We start from the raw sequence: 19,259 nt of genomic DNA on the forward strand, positions 1-19,259 counted from the left end.
AACCGCACGAGGTGGCTGTATGCAGTGGCCACGCCTACAGATACGGTACGCGAAGCCACCTCGCGAGGTGGAGCTGCTGTATCGCAACGAGATTCGCTTCGAATTCGGGACGAGGCCTAAGTGTTCCCACAGAGCAGTAGCAACAGGGTGTGATATTGTTTTTTACATAATTATTCATGTTGGAACATCCATTCTGCATGCGAAATTATTTGTATCGTGACCTTTTCTTGGCTTCCACCATTTTGACGACTCTCATCCAGGAGAACCTGTTAACAACGCACGCCAATTGTTTTTCGAATCAGATTAGTCTACCTAAGAAAGCGTTAGGCAGCACAGTGGAAAGAGCCGCACGCATCCGCCTGGACGTTATTCCTTCAGCCTGGACTTAGTGCCCTGTGCATTCGAAAATGGTTCCTGAGCGCAAACCATATAAACTAGCCCTGGAGGCCATAATAGGTTGCCGGTCCTGGGGCAGTAGAATTATGAAAATCCTTAATAGGCGTCTGCCGCGGAAAATAGTGGACCAGTGCCCTGTTAGTGAGCCACAAAGAAACGACTGGGATTTTTTTAAACGACCCGAGTTCTGGGTCGGATATGGGGTGATGCCCATAATAACCAGCCTTATCGTGGGCTTAATTATATCTTATATAACCGGACTTTGGACATTCGGTGGTGCTGCTAGGAGGCTGCGGAAAGCTTATTTATGTGTGATCCGGCGAAAGGTTCCAAAAGAAGTAACTCGTCGGAAGGTTGTGCTTGATTTTCTGTTCGACTATGCGCTGCTGTATCCATTATTTGGGCATTTATTAAAACAAATTTGTGGGTTATATGCCGCAGCAAAGGGAAAATCAGAAGGTCAGTGTAGCTGCAGAAACAAACTGCCGTAAGCTGTGAGAGTTTGCTTATAATCGTAATTATTCTAAACCTAATCGTGAACATTTAAAGCTGATTATTTTTTAAAACTGTCAGCCAAGCTTAAAATCGCTACACTGTCAACCTATCCGGAAATGGGCTGTCTTCTCTGACTGCAATTACACTGAATTAAATTTTATTTATCTCTACTGGTACGGCTTACTACCGACCAAACTTGATGTCAATTTTTTAACATAACGAATTAATCTCTGATGCCCGCAGCTGTACCCAAACACGGTGTCTTGTGCACACTTTAACAAAACTATTTTTTGACTGATAATATTATGAAACCAGAGATTTCCCTACGTTTAAAAATTTTCCGCACACTGCTTTTGGAAAAGTGTATTTAATACTCACTGTAATACCAAAATTAACGAGTGTCACAATCAAAATATAAGTTCTAGCTACCGTATTTCACCCTCGGGGTCAAGAATTTTACCTAGAGTTTTAGATGGGGTCTTTATTTCGGGAAGAGCTTGAAATTCGGGAGGGCTGCAGTTAATTACGCATGCATAATGGTCGAGCGTTTCGTAAAGCTTTATTGGTCTTTAATCAGACTTACAGTACGTGGAAGTAAACTGTTGACTGCATCCCACATAAACCAAAACGAAAAACATCAAACACAGCGGCAACTACCCACAGAATGTCCATATATTTCAACGTACTTAATGCTGCTGTGTTCGGAGATGCACCGGAATTAGCGCTTGCAGGTGGCGGTTATCCCCACCGCCTAATCACAAAATACATAATTAAAATTTCTTTTAACGCCGCATGGTACGTGGAGCGCATGATCTTACCGGAAGCTGCGGGAGTAGTAGCTGACTGAGCAACTGTAACAAAACCACTCTGATATCAACATTTTGTCGTTGCCTAAAATTTAGCCGTGTGAAAGGTCATGTGTAATACTAACGGGCTTGGTTGATAGCATTGATTAGCATAGCAATCATCGTCGGTGACATTCCGGCGGCGTACGCTTCACCCTCACGGCTCCCTACGGAAGCTCCGTAACCACTGATGCCTAAGGAAGCTCCGTAGCCATCCCGTTTCTGGCGCAGTAAAGCGCGCAAATCTGTTACCGTAACTAACGGTAGAAATTTTTCAGACACGGCGCGAGCGTAGCTGCGTAGGTAAAAAACAGAGCAGTGAGCTGCATATTTCAAATTATATGCAACTATAACTATATTCCATAAACAAGTTAATTAAATACTGGTGTGTACATGATGTATGTGCTTACAATAATTAATATTTGTGCCACAAAAGACGTTCGTTGATATTTTGCAGTACAGATACAATTAATTTCTCGTACTAAAACTGCGAAAATCTTACCGTTGGCTTTCAGTAAATCATCCAGATATGGCACTACTTCTTCGAGGTCTTTCTACAATTTGCATTCGCAAGAAAATAGTAACACCAATCGGTTAAGTGAAAAATAATAAAACAATGCGTTACGCTAACTCGTTATGCTTCGATTGTTTATCTGTAAGAATTAAACAAAAAGATTTCTTAACCATAATTTAAACAGAGCACATATAAGGGTATGTTTCAGGTTATCCTAAAAAAGCAACTGTCGATATAACGCTTGATTTCCCTTCCACAACATATATACCATCAAAACTCAGTTTTTGTATGGTTATGGCGAGAAAATAGAAAGAAATATTGGCGCTGCCTGACCTTTGATCGCAGTACGGAAGGAAAGCCAAAAGCGCCACTGAATGATAAAACATAACATCCCAGTGTGACAACAACAAGTATCCTCAATCGATCCACAATCGAAATCCCGGTATGCATATTTTTTGGGTAGTTTTAGTAATCCTTAAAAGTACATGACAGTTTATTCCAGGCCGCCAGAAACCTGAGAAAGCAAAGACGACATTACGGTTGCATCATAAGCAACAGTCGCCCGTGTTATTACTCTCCAGTTTCCACAAACTGAAGACGTATGACTTCTTTATGGGAAATGCGGCAGTCAGCAGGAAGAATGCAGTTCATAGGCAATTTACAAGTGCCAGTACGTGCCGCATGTGCTCTTCAAAAAATGCTTCTTCTACCAAAAAATATCAGTTTTCTGAGCTTTCATGAAACATGTTCTGACACATTGTGCAAATTGTGTTATGAAGGGTAAAGTTTACATAGCACATGCGTAATAATTTGCGAACTTAATCCGTTTTCTCAATAACTACGTATATCCCTGTAAACCGTAAAGCTAACAACTGCCGTTGTTTATCGATAGAATATTTTTTGTTGATTCGGTAAAAGGGCGTCATAAAGCGGTTAAAATCTGTTTGGGAATGATCGCTGTACTTGCTAGCATCCAATGTACCGCGTTGGAAAGTAAGTAGCAAGCGTAGGCAAAATGTTGTGCTCCGTAGAGTTTGTTGATTCGGTAAAAGGGCGTCATAAAGCGGTTAAAATCTGTTTGGGAATGATCGCTGTACTTGCTAGCATCCAATGTACCGCGTTGGAAAGTAAGTAGCAAGCTTAGGCAAAATGTTGTGCTCCGTAGGATAAGTTTACTGTTAGCCTAAACGAACCGTACGAGAAGCAGTTTGGTATAAAACTGGCAAGAAAACAATTTCCACACCATCATTAAAAGAAAACAATTTCCATACTATCATTACAACTATTATCCAGCAACACAAGTGAAATAGACCCACACTACTTCACAACCAGAAACCGTCACCGGTGGCACAACGTAACAATATCCGGCTTCCCAAGACACCGGTAATGCACCCTATCGTTACGCCATAATGACCTTCCTCGACTGGACACTGATCAGCCATGCAAGAAGTCCAGCCGACTCTCCATCTCTGCCCTATTCAACCACGGAATTAGCTTCGCGGCGTTCGCGCATTGATAATCAATTCGGTGGACTGCATAACCCAGTCGTGAGTAGTACCATGAATTCTGAACCAACATTCAACATTGCCGCTACTTGCCGTTGTTAGATAATGAAAGTCCATTTGGTAAACAATTTTCTGCCCAAAAACATTTGTAATATTAGGGAAACGATATGACTCTCCACCTAAGCGCCAAGACTTTGTGCGTGCAGTGAAATGCGACCAATAGGGCTCTTCTTTAGGGGCCCATCTTGTTTCGCCATTTAAGCGCCACATAATGGAGTTGGGAAGGTTGTTAATGGTGCGTTGCGGCAAAGGAAGCCGAACTGCACAGGAGAAACAGACAACGTCACCTTGGACGACTGATTGCTTGGGCATGAACTCCGCAAATACTTCTACCGCTCGCGTAAGCTGAGGTTCAATGCTAAACCGCTTTAAAGTGACAGCTCGTTTGTAACCGAAGCTAGTTAACTCTTCCCAGCATACAACTTCTCCTTCCGACTGCAGGGACACACGGAGAATGCCAAAAATCCCAACGTGACCCCATGTAGTCACGTTATAAAGCTGATTATCGACTCCGTCATCAGTGATGCGTCTTCCTTTGTCAAATATAGTTCTGCCGAGGTGGGTCCAAGACACACCGTGTGTATTTTCTGTGGACGCCACGCAAGTTAGAATGACATTCTCTCCAATCCTGGGCTGAAGCACTTGAATATCAGAATACAAATTCAAAATTTTTGCGTTCTGATCCACTTGAGGAAACTTCAGTGTTATTCTGTCGTCTTTTAGATTGCTCCAGGACTCGTGAATGATATCATCCACTGCAAATAAGCTTTAAATTACATTCAGTTTCATTCGCAGTTGCGTTTAATTCAGGTGATTTCTAACAGCTCAACGCAGCTGCTCAGCAGGCTTTACTCTTCTGCTTGGAGAGAGTACAGATACAGCGGTGCGTCTTACAAGTACGAGTAGGATTATTGCCGGCGGACATTGAGCCGGGCGCTGCAGTTGATATTGTTGCTCTTGCAGTGGCAGTGGTAATCATCGAAGATCCTGTGGAAGTACGACTTTGCATTGGGACAGTACATGCGCTGCTCCAGTGCAGACCGGCACCAATTGCAAACACCAGTGGAACATAAAGTGTAAAAAAACGAAAGTCGTCTAATAAAGCACTGCGCACACGGCACATCTATGGGCCAGGCTGTGAGGTTTTGATAATACATGAGTATAACATCCACGCTGAAAGGCTCTGCGTGCCTCCAGCGGGTTCCGAGATTAAAAGGTTTCACATAAAATCTCATAAGCGAACAGCCGACATGCAATGGCCATCAGGTCTTTACACAACATTTCCATAACCTAAGAACGCAAAAATGCAGTAGAATCATCACCGCAATAGTACTTGTATCATTAGTACTATTCACACTAATATTCTGTACACAGATGGACGAGCTAATCAATAATAAGCAGAAATTGTAAATAATATAATAATAAGAGAATTATCTTTGGTATGCATGTAGTCTTTTTGGCCACGGTTGCTAGGGAGGTTGCTAAGGAGGTTGCTACGGTTTTCAAATTTATAAGGAAATAGATCTATGTTATGATCGGCCTCCCCGTGGAAAATGCGTGTCCGACCATTTCGGCATAGGGACATTTCGGCATAGGACACTTCGGCATAAGACATTTCGGCATAAGGACATTTCGGCATGTGGACATTTCGGCATAAGGACATTTCGGCATAATATGGACATTTCTATGTGTTTCTGTTTCCCGTAGTACCATTTTTTTGGTGCACATTTCATCCAATAATTTCATTAGAATATCTTTAAACAAACTTTTTAATGTAGTTGCCATTTCAAGTTTCTGGGGCTCTTTAGGTTCAGTATGCTTTTCTTAGGTTGTTTGGTTTTTTTAGCTTTTTTAGCCCTTCTTAGGTTCGGCTTAGATTTTCTTAGGTTTTTCATGTGTTCTCAGATTATGTTTGTCTTCTTAGAGCTTCTTAGGTTTTCTTAGGTCATTTTGGTACTTCTTAAATTTACTTAGATTTTGTGAGGTTCTCTTATGTTTTCTAAAGTCTTGTTTGTTTTTCTTAGCCTTCTTAGATTTTCTTAGGTGTTATTAGGTCCTTTCGGGCCTATTGAGGTTGCTCCGGTTTTCTTAAGTTGTTTTAGGCTTTCATACAATTTTTTATGTTTTTGTATTTTCCTGCGCTTCCTATGTTTTTATTTTCCTGAGGTTATTGTTTTCGGTTTTTGTTAGAGGTTTAGATTTGCTTGGGTCCTTTGTTTGTTTCTGGAATTTTTAGCGTTGCTAGTTTCATAAATTTCTAAGTTTCGGTTAATTTCATAGGTTAATAAATTTTTTAGACATTAATTATATACTCGAAGATTTTATGCCGAAATGGCCGTATGCCGAAATGTCCCTCTGCCGAAATGGTCTTATGCCGAAATGTCTTATGCCGAAGTGTCCTATGCCGGTATCTGTAGAGGTAGAGGAGTTCAAAGGGACCTTGAAAACCTATAACAGTACGGCTGCGTCGCGCGTCGTCGTGCGTTATTTTAAAAGAAGAGTAGCTTATCAGAAAGTTGATTTAGAGCCAAAAATTAGAAGCAATCTGCAATCAGAATTAACAGCAAGACATAACAATAAAGGCATCGTCGCACTGCCAGTAACTTTCGGTAACCGATCAATTGCGATCAATTGTCTCTTGCATTTGCATTTGCACACGCATTTGCATTAACCTCAGATGTTTTAATTTTATCAAATCAGTGATATTTCTGTTTTAAATAGTTATTTTACATTACTTAATTATTTTAAAATGCACATGCATTTGAAACATTTCGCTTAAGGCCAACCTGTTATTAACTGGTAGATAATTTTAGGTGTGATTCCTCTCGAAGAAGACAGGGTAACACAGAAAGCATGCACTTCAACCGTAAGTGACGCTCAGGGTAAGAAATTTAAAACAAAATTAATAGAAGGTATATAATTCTTAAACAGCTGTAGTTGATCAGTAACACATGCTTTTTATTGTGGCAAACTTTCGTGTGCTTACCTTAACAAATCTTGCCCAATACTGTATTTCAAAAAATTTCTATCAATTTGAAGTTTAACAAACGTTTTGTTTTTTTATGCTCGACTGAACGAACGACTGAATATTAGCGGAAGAAACAGTGTGCAGTGTAATCGTTACCTAACTTCACTAATATCGCAAACATTTACGGGGATGCTACTTTGAAACGTCGGAGCATTTGTGCTTAGAAAATGGTCTGCGACCCTGGATGGACTTGTCAGATGGGAGTCATAGTGTTCCCGTCCAGTTCCGATCACAGTTTGAATTGTGAATCGTTCGATAAGGACTGCTTGCAAGTGACAGAAAACCGATACAGCGCCAATTCGATGGAGGTGCACTGTAAACGCGACGGTGTGTAGCAATTGTAGAACTTGACCTTTACATGTTCCGAAAGTCACCAAGTTGTTTACGGAAGTCTGTTCCGTGTGAGATTACTGTAATGTCATTTATATCGTGAGTCACTTAGATGTTTCCGATAATTCTGCTTTCTGTGTTCTTTTCAGTTCCAGTACACAAGCACACTGCTGCTTCGCACGGCGCAATAGAATTAGTACTAGTTACAAACAAGCACATGGTGCCGTCCTAGTATTTTTTATTATTTTAATGGTTATTTAGTAGTATTAATATTAGGTTTCTATACATCGTAGGGCGCCGGGCAAGAGATCACCGGCCGGAGCAGAGCCTCCTGGCCCTGCTGGAACGCGTCCAGAACCGTGGCCACCGTACGTGCGGCATGCACGGAATGGTGCCGCTCGGCACAGGACTGCGCCGCGGGGGAGGAGTTCATCTTCAACGGATGTGGACACTGGACAGCAGTGCGCCAAACGGTCGCATCTTGTTCTAATAGGCGCGCCATCTTACAGTTAGTATTAATTAATAATTACTCACACGGACTTATCAAGTGATACGAGCTGTTGATATCATGATCAGTTAAACATATAAGCAGCAAATGCGTGGAAATTACTGTGAGAAAACGCTGCACAGTCATGAGTTAGGGAGATCCCTCAAGGTGGTCAACCACAGATGAATAAACCCCCCCATCCAGTGGCGGAAGCGCCATTGGGTTTTCGGGCTCCCATGAGTCAGATGCAGACCTGTGGCGCTGCAGGCCCACAGTTTATTCAGCATCAGTTTGACCATATCGGGATAATCAACTGCCACGTTGTCCAGCTCACAGAATCCGCGTACAGGTCGGATAAGCACGGGCTCATTTACATATTGCAAGGTTGGTCTGCTCTAAGGCACATTGCACGGAAGCCGGCAACGACGCATTAACGTAACCCGAAATAATACCGTCTACGGGTTTGTGACTAACATAATCGCACTTATTCTTATTAACTGCAGGATAGCAGAAAAAATGTTATTGCAATGAAAGACTACAATTTAGGGCAATAATTACAATTTTAGAATAACTTTTATTGGTCAGACATCCGATCATGCTGGGGAAGCAGCAGAAGCGGCCGAACCCTGGAAATGCGGAAAGTACATATATACCGTAATTATCGGATTTGTGCCCCTCTGCAATAAGAGCCCCCCGTAATAAGCGCTCCTCCCCGACCCTGTTTGAAAAATAAAGCCACCCCCCGAAATTACGCCCCAGGGGGCTGTTAATAAATAACAAGCGCAGCAAAACGTACTAATAGTGGTACACGGTAAATTGTTTCAAAGTCATACCGCTCATTTAATCATACCGCTAGTTGTTAACTGCAGGTGTTAACATATGAGCACAATACAAGGTAGAGTACCGTAATAATAGATAGGTAATCGTAGGTAATACATAGGTAATCATTAATACATAATTAATACATAATGATTATCTGTACTGTACATAGGTAATCATATTGAGTAGCTTAGTTGAAATCAGAGTCACCCGATCGTTGATCAGTTTCAGCTCTTCCGTCTCATCTTCCGTTGTATCGTTGACAACGCCGGTCACATCGTTCTTTAGCAAAACCCGCCCTTCTTCGCAACACATTTTTTTCGAAATATAATGGCCCATACCGAAACATATTGTTGGAAAAAATGTCACCCCCCGAAATTGCACCCCGTTCCCGAAATAAGCCCCTCTCCGCCATGACCTTCGAACTATTTGCACCCCAGGGCCACAAATTCAATAATTACGGTATGCTGGCTGACTTGGCTGGCCGGTACATTTTCCAACCCGTCGCGTTAGAAACAATGGAAAGCTGCTGCCCTCAAACGTTGGAAACCAGGGATTTTATTAATGAGCTGGCCAGACGCATCAGAAAGCAGACTGGTGAAATTCGCGCGCCATCGCAGCGCATATAATCGTCCCTGACTGCATCCAGGAGTTAGTAGCTGCGTTCACATCGATGGTGCCGCGTTGACCAGCGCCAACCACTGATACAACTCATCGGTATTCCGTACCGGCATCCTACCAGCACCGGGCATAACAATGCTCCAGTCCATTCCACACCGTTCCTGGATGCCGAGCAACCGGCAGGCAGTCATACTGTATACAGTAATTACAGTAGTTTTATGGTCCTGCATTCAAGGACAACGTCTTTTCTGTTATGAGTAGTCTACGAGCTCGTGCAGGTGCATACCTGATTAAGTTCCAGACATTAAACAACAATAAGATAATGCGTGCTATTTCTAGCCAACGGCCGAAGTGTTTGGTGAAATCTGCATGTGTTGAGTCTGTCTGTCATTGTATTCATGATAACTTACGTCGTTCCAATCCTCTCATTAACTCTGTGTCCGATTATTTCGACCATTTAAATTATTAATATGTACTCGTAGTATTCTCTCACTGGTTGAGAAACTACATAAATGCTAACGTATTATCAAATTGTTTGCCACATTAAGAACAATATTCGGTAGTATTCAGTTAAATTAAACTATCTGTAAATCACTTCTTCCACGAGAGACTCATCCGCACTATTTCTCATTTTTCTTGTATTTTACGGCTTCAGCCACCAGGTCACACCGGCTAGGCCTCACAGGTAGAAACAAGAACGGCCTTCCCCAATCCAGATAAGAGACATTTTTCTGGAGAGACCTGGACATTTTTCTTCCGCGTGCACTGCGGAGTGCGGACTTTACTGCAGTTACGGAAGTGGACTGCTAAATTTGATTCGGCTGCATTACGATAATCTAAAAAGTTCTCAACACCATTGACAGAAGGCTTTACCGTTCTCCTTACCCATATTGCATACGCATGCACTGATAATCGATTGATGTGCAAAATAATATACAGCATGAATTTCCCGTGATCCGCACCCTGTAGTGCAGCTTCATCGGACGCGCACAGTGATGCTAACCATTTCGACTCTGGACGATGACGATAAATGTCTACTTTACCACACGTATTGGTAGTATTGGAGCTGATAGTTTGTCCGTATTAAAGCTAGGTTATCCAATCTTTTTTCTGCGATACCCGATCCGAGCACGAAATTCCAAAATTATTGGAATGGATCCTGTGACCTCACACGGTAGTAACTTTGGCGGTAACGCGGATCAAGGACAGTACGACCGACTTAAAGCTGAATTTCTTGAATTTCGAGACAATTTATCCGCTTCTTATGCGCTGCTCCTTGCGAATGTACAGCAGCTTAACGAAAAACGTTACGATCTTTATTTTTTCTTGACAATTGTAATTGTGCCCGGGTCTGTGACAGTCTTAGCCAACATATTAGCGCATCTGTGTCTCCGGTGTTTCGATAGATGCAAATGCAAATGGCGGAGTGAGTGTTGGTGTCACGCAGGAGGCATTGATAAGGAGCTGATTGTTATCATTAATACTGCAATGTTGGACCCTGTTTTTGCATCGATGATTAATGAAACATATCACTATTTCTGTTTTGCGACTCGTCAAACGCTACAGCTTGGTAAGCGCCTTTGTCTTTAGTCTTATTCGCACGGTTCGCGTGTGTGGGATGGTACAACAATAACACATAACAATAAGCCTGCGCGCGCTTGTATAAACCTTGTAAATGTATAAAATGATGAAAAGATAGTTGACCTTCCTTGACTGACCAGGGGAGACGATTGTCCGAATGCATACGGAAGCTGTAACGGCTTTAATGTATCAATGGGACGTCGGAGGTCATTATGAGCTGCGATATGCACCGGGGCCAGCACCCAGCAAAACGAGACTGGCTAACATTGGAACAGAAGCAATGGAGGAAAGGAACCTCCGGAAACTGCTTGTGACAACTCATATGCTGTACAAGTGGTGCCAGATTGCGTCTTTTGGTAAGCTAGTTTTTATAGCGGTAAACTTAAAAAGAGAAAGTACTCGATGCTGATAAATAGCTATTTGAGGGCAGACGCAATCGTGTAACGATGTAACCATTGCACTCGGGAGTTTTCGTCCATGTGCACGAACTTCATACCATGTACAGGACCACTTCCCTTAATACTATAGGCAAAGAAATATCACGTAAGTAATATTTCCTGTACTGCACCTGCCGAAACGAAGTCTTCGACTGTTACGTACGATTACCCTGACAGTAATATAAATTATTTTTGCTGCGGTTTTGCTACACAGTATTTCGTACACGGCTGCAGAGTAGAAGTATACTATTTGACGACTGCGCAGCAGTGCGTTCGTTTTATACTGGTTTGATTTCTTGCTTTTTTACATGGAAGATTCGATTAGTTTTCTGAAATTTAATGGCACAGAAAAATATAATGCTGTTCATGTAAGTAAGAAAACAGATTTCATAAATTAAATGCACCCATGCAGTTGTTTTCCAAACCAAAATGACTACGCGCGGAATCGCGGATAGAGTTGCATACGGTTCATGTACGAGCAATATGTTATATTTCAAGGTACTCACTGAAACAGATTTATCACTAATCCCCAATATCAGTCCGTGCTCGGTCGGCTTGTTTTGTAATGTTAAGTGCAGCAGCAGTAAGTGTTGTTTAATTTGTACTAAATATTGCGTATTTGAGTGTTATTCTAGACGTTTTAGTGATGTTTTATGTGTAGTTAGCGGCATATGTTCATGCAGACATGGCCACCTATTGGAAGTGGCTAAACAATGAGTTTTATAGCACCTATAGATATTACAAGCCTAAATACAAGGTGTCAAGCCAGATGCTAAGAGAACGGCCGGGTTGGACGGCGCTTTAATAAATGAAAAACGAAGAGGACAGAAGTCAGCCAGAACAGGCCCTAAGATACATAGATACTGGGATAAGCCCTATATATCTTGGTGAACCTATAACATATCTTGGTTTATCCCTACAAAGTAGTTTTTATATATTAACCTTGAATATAGTGGACATGCTTGTCATTATTTGCTTCTCATCAGTTTGTCATCTGTCATTATGATCAAAATATTTTATACAAAAACTTAGTAATATATTATCGCACACTAAACTGATTATGACCTAACAGTTAGTATTTAAAACGTCCATGGCGTTCAACGTTTCGAAATTCAACGTTTTGATGTACCTAACTTGGTAGAACCTCTTCTTAATTAAATATTAAGAATTATATCACACTGAGCATTACATTTTTTTAAATAGACAACCTGGCTGCGTGTATCGAGATTGCGCGGGAATATACCTGTGATCTGAATCTCCTGAATGCGTATATTGAGCGAGCGTAAGTGCTTATCGATCCATAATACTCGTTACTTAGATTTTTAACAGTCGTTGATTTTAAGTTTTACCTAATTGTTTAAAAACTTATTTCGGCTACTATTTTATACTTCGTATTCCTGTAAGTAATATTGCTGACGCACGATTGTTAATCAGTACGTTGGAAATAAAATTGTTTACGTCAAAGTAACTAGTTTTTGCAATTCATTTCTCGTATTCGTGACAATGAGCAAATTGTTCATCGTCAGGAAGGTCAAATGACAGCTTAAAAAAAGTTCTCCTGCATGACAGATACGGAAATTAGGATAGTTAATTCAAGGCAAGAGATGCTTAGCAGTTTGCGCTTATATCTGTACTTCCGGTGCATGCGGCTGTATGTACCTCTAATCATTGCAATCAGTAACCAAGCCACTTCTCTTTTTTACTAGGTTCCGTGCCCATCGGCAAATTATGGGTTAGACACATCCCGAGAATCAACAGCAATATGTGGAATGATCATGGATGATGTTGTTTTACCTACGTGCATATGCCACAGTTTAACAGCGCCATTATAACGGGCGTAAAAATGTACATATTTTTGTTTGTTCACAGTGGCTTCTTTTCAAATTGTATAATTATTTCCATTTAACTTTAAATGTGGCAGGTTATATTACTGAGAACGTACGTTTAAATTTCTATTCTTTTATTACAATTAGCGTCTACGTGCGGTGGCTTTTTTAGAAAGCGAACTGGCTGTTGCCGAACGAAGCGTTGTCAATATTGTCTTACCATGTATGTAAAAACCGGTTGTGCAACCAATCCTATTCTGGCTATACATAATAATTATAAATTTATGACATGCAAGAATTACAGTTACATATATTGATATCAATCCTAGATATCTAGGACATGTTAGTTCTGTTAGTAGTTTTTGTTGTTAGTAGTCGATCACTAACAGAAACGCACCGGGTTATTGAAATATATACATAGTTGTCCGTAGGTAACAGCGTCATATAGCAGCGTTATTTATAGTTATTAAATTGGGTTGGCCGTTGGCTAAATTTTATTGGTAATTCTGCTAAAAACTGATCGCTGACCTTTGCGTGTGGACCGATGTGGTAATGCACGCGCGCCGGGATAACTTCAGTCGGTCTGCCGTTGACAGTTATTATTTTGTGCAAAACCTGACGCATGGTGCAGCAGTTACAACTTTCCATCGGACTGCATAATTTGAGTAAGTACGTGTACAGTACCTACTTTATTTTCTTTACCAAGAGCGGTTCCCGTAAATCAGTGCCCCGGAAATTTCTGTCACCAACTGGCTGAGAAATTTTGTCTTTGTGACTACTGAAACCGCGAAGGCAACCCATGCTAACCGGATTAAGTGAATAACGGAGACCTGGATTCCACTGGCCCAAGAATCGGAAACGTCTTGCAGTTTCCCGTCGACAATGATCTCCACAGTCAGAATTTTTTAAATGAGAAATAATCTTATTCTAATTTCAAAAAGGCTAGCGTCCCTTCGTCATCAGACTCACACGAGCACCTTCCAATTAGTCGAAAGAAAAAATTACGGGTACGGTTATATCTGTAGGTGGAGATTAATTATTATTATTGTTTTGCCAAGTGGACTTTAATATTAATCTGCTAAAACAACTGCGAAAATTGGACAACAGCGTGCATGCATGCATAGGAAAAAGTTCAAGAGGCCTAACAAAATTAAAGGATTTTCTATCTGTCCTACCGCTGCCTATATGAGGACGGGTAATTACATTTACCGTATATGGAATTTTTCGCATATAATCTCGATAAAAGTTTTTCTGTTCTTACGTAAACACCAGAAAGCTTTTTAGAATAATACATAGAACCAATTTACATTAATTAATTTCGGCGCACCCGCTTTGTTAATATTATGCTGCTATACTAGCCAAATACCACGTATGCACAGTACCCGGTTTCCACGGCAGATTTCAAAATTTGTATTTCCGGTGCCATTAACAAAACAATTGGGCGCTGCCAACATACAAGCAACTCAGCGGCTGTTCGAGCGGCTACGCATGTGTCAGCTTTGATGTTGATCGCAGGCCACTAGACCCAAACTTTTTAAACTAGCCGCTGGCCTCTGACCGCCGTAGGGATCTACGAGCAGCGCTCTGGGCGGTTGGCGAGTGTGGCGAAAATCATGTAAGGCGCGATTCAAGTATTACGTAACGGAATTTTAGACCCTTTTCTACCACCCTACCGTTCAATATAACGCTGGCATAACAATTTTTTTCACCACCCTACCGCTTACGTAATGGCCGGTCTGACCCCCCCCGTACCAATAAAAAAATTTATTTTTCAAATGCAATAATTTCGACACATTTTGACAGTCATTTGTGCCACATCAGCAGATCTAGGAAAAGGATTAATCTCGCCACCGTCAACTATTTTAAAAAACCATTCTCTCTGCGAAAGCTCGTCCGCGTAACACACAGAAGAACAACTTAAACCGAAACAAATGTCTACCGCAAAAATGGCAGCCCGAAATGCACAATTATTACCGGCACTGGACTGTCTTTGGCAAGGCGGCATGCTGATCGTCAAACCTTTATGAAATTCGCCGCACAGGAAACGGTCTGAGATTTTACTTGCGGCGTCGGAGGGATGCCCAGGGAGTCCAGGTAGCAAACTGCGTTTGCCAGTGGCGCATAAACTGCTGCAATGTAGTGCTTTTTACCGGTGTACAATATCTGCACGCTGGTCTTTCCCTCCGTAAGGCCCTGCTTGATTCTTCGGGATGGATAAATCCGATTCCTATTTCGTTCTGTGTTAAACGCTGCATGGGCAGTGTTTAGATGTCACGTAACAGAAGCGGTTGACCCCCCCACCCCATGTAACAAATGCATAACGGATCGCATAACTACCCCCCTACCGGGTCAGTGTTACGTAATACTTGAATCGCGCCTAAGTAGCTTTCTGACTGTGCGGTTGGCACACCGCACAATCCACATGCTTAAATGCGTATTGTCGACGCAGAGGTTGCACTGGACGCGGGTTTTCAGGCTTTGCAGTCAGTAAACATTATTAGTGACGTTGCGCAAACGCGCTTCTGGTGGCAGTTGCTGGTCGCTCGTCGCTTTTATCCAGTCTGTGCTCTGTCTATCAGAGATAGAGCGCAGACTGGATAAAAGCGACGAGCGACAAGCAACTGCCACCAGAAGCGCGCTGCGCAACGTCACTATTATTCAGTATTCACTTCTCGTACAATTTTAAAGTTTCTGCCGTTTCAACGATTTTGCTTCTGGTCCTGCAAAACTTATTTTTATTAAAGCAGTTTTCATTTTTGCGGTAAATTTAATAATACGGTTCGGCACCATGGGCAAAATGGCTCTGAACTGGGGATTCCTTGCAAGCTTGAGCGACTTCGCTTGTTCCCTGACTTTTGGGCTGATGACGTTTATGCCCGTTCTCGCGTTCCCTTCCCTGATTTGTCCTCAAAAACCCCGCCACAACCTAGGGATAGCTGAAAAGTCATGGAGGAGAAGCAGCGGCATGGAGAACGGGCCATGTCAGCGGAAAGCGGAGTCGCATTCACTACAGTAAGTCACCACAGTTTGAGTGTTAGACTGCAAGTTACCGTTTTAGTGTTCTCAGATGAAGCAGATGGAGTCAAAAGTCTTGCCAATAAGTTATTTTATCATCTTTGCAGTTACTACAAAATGATTTCGTTTGTTTGACTTGCCACCAGTCGTTATTGTATCCTTAACTTCGCGGCGTCTGGCGGACAGCAGGAACGAGCGAGATCGCGTTAAGCAAGGTATGTGATAAAGGTGGTTCAGCTAAATAAATCCCTGTACTTGCTGATACTAGCAAACCTACTACACAGTATTTTTCCGTAGCTCGCCGTATTTGGAATGCATGATCTTCTGTTCATTTACTTTTATCGTTTATTTTCTTAGAATTCTTTTATTGTTTTAGGTGGTTCGTATTTTGATTGCTTCGTCATTTCGGTTCGTAACTTCATATTCAATTTCTCATTTTATTAAGTTTAGATAAATGAATTAATAAAAGCCGATTAGATTATAAAACTTTGAATCTGTGCTGACACATTTTAACAAAGTCGGGTTTTTTCACAGTGTATCTGAGCAGCCCGCGGGGAGTTTGGGCTGGCCTAGGGACAGCTGCCTTCAACGCCTGGATGGATTAACACGTGAAATCCTACGCCAAGAAAGACAATATTTCAGGACATCTCGGGTAAAACGAAATCGGTTTTGGTAGAACTTAAGATCGACGCGCTTGTTCTATAATTAATTATGCTGTCGATGTTGTTTTTTGTTTTTCTCCAGCGATGTGATAATAGCTGTGTCTTAATGTTACTGTTGTTGGCAATATTTTTCAAGCGTTTAATTTGTTACAGCGCTCGCTCACAGCGCAGGGCTGTTTTTATTAATAAAACTGATAAACTGTGACTGGTTTTGCATTGGCGTTCGCGTTAAACAACAGCGAAAATATAGTTAGTTCGCACGCCTTCTTTACTACACTATCTCCCAACCACCACCTCAATAGCCGCTGTTTTGCACTGACCCAGCATCCGAACATTAGTTCTCTCATACCTCCCTGTTATTCACGTACGGCGTGTACCGCTCTTGGGCAGTACTTTTGTGTGCTGTGGTTGACAAAAAAATAGTGTTCCAATTTCTGATGGGGTTCTTACGCCGGTAGAAACGCTTTATGGGGTCTGCGCCAGTACCATGCACAGATCAAGTTAGAAAGAAACAGGTGCTGGTGAGCTAGAAATCTGATCTTAAAAACGAGGCTTTTTTAAACCGGGGTAGAGCCCTGGGGGCTCTAATGCACAGTATTGAACACTCACTAAATCATCGTTTTTTGTCTCGATAACTGTATGCATGTAGTTCATACATTAATGCATTGATATTAATAATAATAATTAATCTCGTTAAAGCTAAAGTCTCATGAGCGCGTTATTCATTTGAAATATTAGGCCCCCCCCCCCCCCCCCCCCCCGGTAATAAACGCTCCCTGTGGTTTTATTTGGATTTTACGGTTGGTGTTTCGATGTTATTTCTGTATATTGAAAATTTGCAGGCCAACAACGTCTTATATAACGTTCAGTTTTGCACCCGGTGGAGCTGGTTTCTGTTTAAGTTCCGTTGTGATACGCCAAATCAAATCAGAAGTCAGTAAACAGTTTGGCGGAGCAGGATTGGAACCGTTGTGCCGGAAGATGTCCGGTTTGGCCGATGAAGTATGTACAGCCCTGCCGGGCCAAGTTGGGACAGTTGCATAAAATAAATTATAAAATATCGTGTATTCATCGTTCTACTTTTATCTTTTAACATTGTCAGTATAACTTTTTATTACGAATCCAGAACTGTCAAAACCGGTCAGTTCGGGTGTGCTAGTTGCGTAATGCGTACTCAGTGGAAGCGAAGTTGGGTACGAGGAGGATTATAGTTGAGTCGGTAGCGCATAGCTGCTGCGAGTTAAACTGAACAGTGAACACCGTTTCGGTAAGCTGTTGACGTAACAGCCAACCGTGGATGGTTGCACAAACCCTTAGCTGCGGTTGGTAAGTAAACAGTCCAACCCCCCCACGGCTGACTGTTGTTCAGTTGTTTGAAATGCAACCATCCACGGTTGACTGTTACGCCAGTAGCTTTCGGAACTGGTGTTCAGTTTAACTCGCAGCAGCTATGCGCTACCGACTCAACTATAATCCTCCTCGTATCGTTGCAATAGCAAATAAACAGGATCCGGAGTAGTAAAAAAATAAACCCTTTTTCTTTTACCAGTAATGATTGATTATTTCGCAATTAATACATGTTAAAATGAACACGTTTTGTTAGGCCCGGGCTTGTACTTCGGGACGGGTCACTATAGCTCATAACGGTATGGCATGCATGGTGGTTTGTATTTTGGGACGGGTCTCTAAATCGGGAAGGATCACTGATTGATAAAATACGATAAATTCTGTACAAGATAATAAACAGATAAAACTGTAAAATTGTGCGTTCTTTGTGCCAGGAGGCACGGCACGAGGGTGCCGAGAGTTACTTGTTGAACTCGTGTTACTTGTTACTTGCTGAAATTGAGCTGATTACATACTGCCAAATGTATAGTATTAATGTAGTATTAGTACCATTTACGCTATAAACTACAAAAGTAAAAAACACTTGCAAATGGCAATGTCTGCCGTCAACGTCAAAACAGCAGTAACGGAAAAACGTCTCCCATAAAAAAATACAGATTCTGCACGGAGATGTTGGTTATAGTATTTAGTACATGGAGTTAAAGGTAGTGTGCGGATGGAAGTGCACTGAACAAAAACTATTCTTAGTAATTATGTAAATCGAATAGCTTAAAGTTACTACATAATTATTACCTTAATAATTATGTAAATAGAAATTTATAGAATAGCTTAAAGTTACATATTTATATAATTTCTTGACCTTTAGAAGATCGAATTTTGGCGGATTACGGCCGCATCGTGACTGAAAAAACAGCCTTACTGAAGTTACTGGCGGACAATTCGGACACAGAATTTGTTGCTCCCCTTTCCAAAGAACTCGAGAAGGAACTGAAGAATCTGCGCAAAACGGTTGAAAAGTCCCCGGCTCTTCAAAAACTTATTGCGGGAACGCTATCGTACTGCTTCTATGTCGTACTGATTGAACGCGGTAGTCAAATTTTTTCAGTAATACTATACCTACTGTACAATACTGCGTATAATACGTTATTTAAGTAAATTTTTGTGGGTTTCAGAAATTTTGGCCCTTGAAGAACACCAGAGCGGCGTGGAAGGGATTCTTGGATCGATCCTGGATGACCGGAAAGCTGCAAGGCTGCCCATTGCGCAATAAGCGGCAATGGCCGGCAGCGCA

The 19,259-nt window shown here is 41.7% G+C and overlaps 3 protein-coding genes and 2 long non-coding RNA genes across 8 annotated transcripts; 3 read left to right on the forward strand and 2 right to left on the reverse strand.

Annotated features, from left to right (window-relative positions):
- Positions 1 to 1,436: 1,436 nt before the first annotated feature.
- Positions 1,437 to 2,830, reverse strand: LOC129587154 (uncharacterized). Of its 3 annotated transcripts, none has more exons than XR_008690266.1 (5): positions 2,584 to 2,828; positions 2,239 to 2,290; positions 1,823 to 2,031; positions 1,710 to 1,742; positions 1,437 to 1,642 (listed from the first exon to the last, which is right to left on the reverse strand). XR_008690266.1 is itself a non-coding variant. In XM_055480764.1 (5 exons), the coding sequence occupies exons 1-5, from the start codon at positions 2,698 to 2,700 to the stop codon at positions 1,578 to 1,580; spliced, it is 426 nt and encodes a 141-aa protein (XP_055336739.1). In that variant the 5' UTR covers positions 2,701 to 2,828; the 3' UTR covers positions 1,437 to 1,577. The 3 variants fall into 3 exon arrangements, 2 of the variants coding, with proteins under 2 accessions (XP_055336739.1, XP_055336740.1); XM_055480764.1 differs by having other exon boundaries at positions 1,823 to 1,981; XM_055480765.1 differs by lacking the exon at positions 2,239 to 2,290 and having other exon boundaries at positions 2,584 to 2,830.
- A 627-nt stretch (positions 2,831 to 3,457) lies between these two features.
- LOC129587150 (uncharacterized) lies at positions 3,458 to 5,189 on the reverse strand. The gene is made up of 2 exons (XM_055480761.1): positions 4,710 to 5,189; positions 3,458 to 4,570 (listed from the first exon to the last, which is right to left on the reverse strand). Exons 1-2 carry the CDS (start codon positions 4,936 to 4,938, stop codon positions 3,741 to 3,743), a joined length of 1,059 nt encoding a protein of 352 aa, XP_055336736.1. The 5' UTR covers positions 4,939 to 5,189; the 3' UTR covers positions 3,458 to 3,740.
- A 1,129-nt stretch (positions 5,190 to 6,318) lies between these two features.
- Positions 6,319 to 8,390, forward strand: LOC129587153 (uncharacterized). Of its 2 annotated transcripts, XR_008690265.1 has the most exons (4): positions 6,319 to 6,424; positions 6,629 to 6,681; positions 7,008 to 7,170; positions 7,467 to 8,390. It is a non-coding gene; the product is annotated as an uncharacterized LOC129587153 (long non-coding RNA). The 2 variants fall into 2 exon arrangements; XR_008690264.1 differs by lacking the exon at positions 6,319 to 6,424 and having other exon boundaries at positions 6,479 to 6,681.
- A 1,346-nt stretch (positions 8,391 to 9,736) lies between these two features.
- Positions 9,737 to 13,098, forward strand: LOC129587152 (uncharacterized). The gene is made up of 4 exons (XM_055480763.1): positions 9,737 to 10,670; positions 10,822 to 11,037; positions 12,322 to 12,400; positions 12,825 to 13,098. The coding sequence occupies exons 1-4, from the start codon at positions 10,121 to 10,123 to the stop codon at positions 12,853 to 12,855; spliced, it is 876 nt and encodes a 291-aa protein (XP_055336738.1). The 5' UTR covers positions 9,737 to 10,120; the 3' UTR covers positions 12,856 to 13,098.
- A 2,495-nt stretch (positions 13,099 to 15,593) lies between these two features.
- LOC129587163 (uncharacterized) lies at positions 15,594 to 16,829 on the forward strand. Its single transcript, XR_008690279.1, has 4 exons — positions 15,594 to 15,956; positions 16,067 to 16,174; positions 16,336 to 16,367; positions 16,494 to 16,829. It is a non-coding gene; the product is annotated as an uncharacterized LOC129587163 (long non-coding RNA).
- Positions 16,830 to 19,259: the final 2,430 nt, after the last annotated feature.

This window comes from Paramacrobiotus metropolitanus, unplaced genomic scaffold (genome assembly GCF_019649055.1).
Source record: "Paramacrobiotus metropolitanus isolate TYO unplaced genomic scaffold, Prichtersi_v1.0 Parri_scaffold0000023, whole genome shotgun sequence".
In the NCBI taxonomy this organism is placed as follows: domain Eukaryota; kingdom Metazoa; phylum Tardigrada; class Eutardigrada; order Parachela; family Macrobiotidae; genus Paramacrobiotus; species Paramacrobiotus metropolitanus.

Coding starts and splice junctions, on each gene's coding strand:
- LOC129587154 (XM_055480764.1), bottom strand. CDS start 2,700: ATGCATACCGGGATTTCGATTGTGGATCGATTGAGGATACTTGTTGTT. Junction 1,982..2,238: donor TGATTTACTGAAAGCCAACG/GTAAGATTTTCG, acceptor TTACGGTAACAG/ATTTGCGCGCTTTACTGCGC. Junction 1,643..1,709: donor TACTACTCCCGCAGCTTCCG/GTAAGATCATGC, acceptor TTTTGTGATTAG/GCGGTGGGGATAACCGCCAC.
- LOC129587150 (XM_055480761.1), bottom strand. CDS start 4,938: ATGTGCCGTGTGCGCAGTGCTTTATTAGACGACTTTCGTTTTTTTACA. Junction 4,571..4,709: donor CAATAATCCTACTCGTACTT/GTAAGACGCACC, acceptor GCTTATTTGCAG/TGGATGATATCATTCACGAG.
- LOC129587152 (XM_055480763.1), top strand. CDS start 10,121: ATGACGATAAATGTCTACTTTACCACACGTATTGGTAGTATTGGAGCT. Junction 10,671..10,821: donor TCGTCAAACGCTACAGCTTG/GTAAGCGCCTTT, acceptor TTGACTGACCAG/GGGAGACGATTGTCCGAATG. Junction 11,038..12,321: donor GTGCCAGATTGCGTCTTTTG/GTAAGCTAGTTT, acceptor TTTTTTAAATAG/ACAACCTGGCTGCGTGTATC.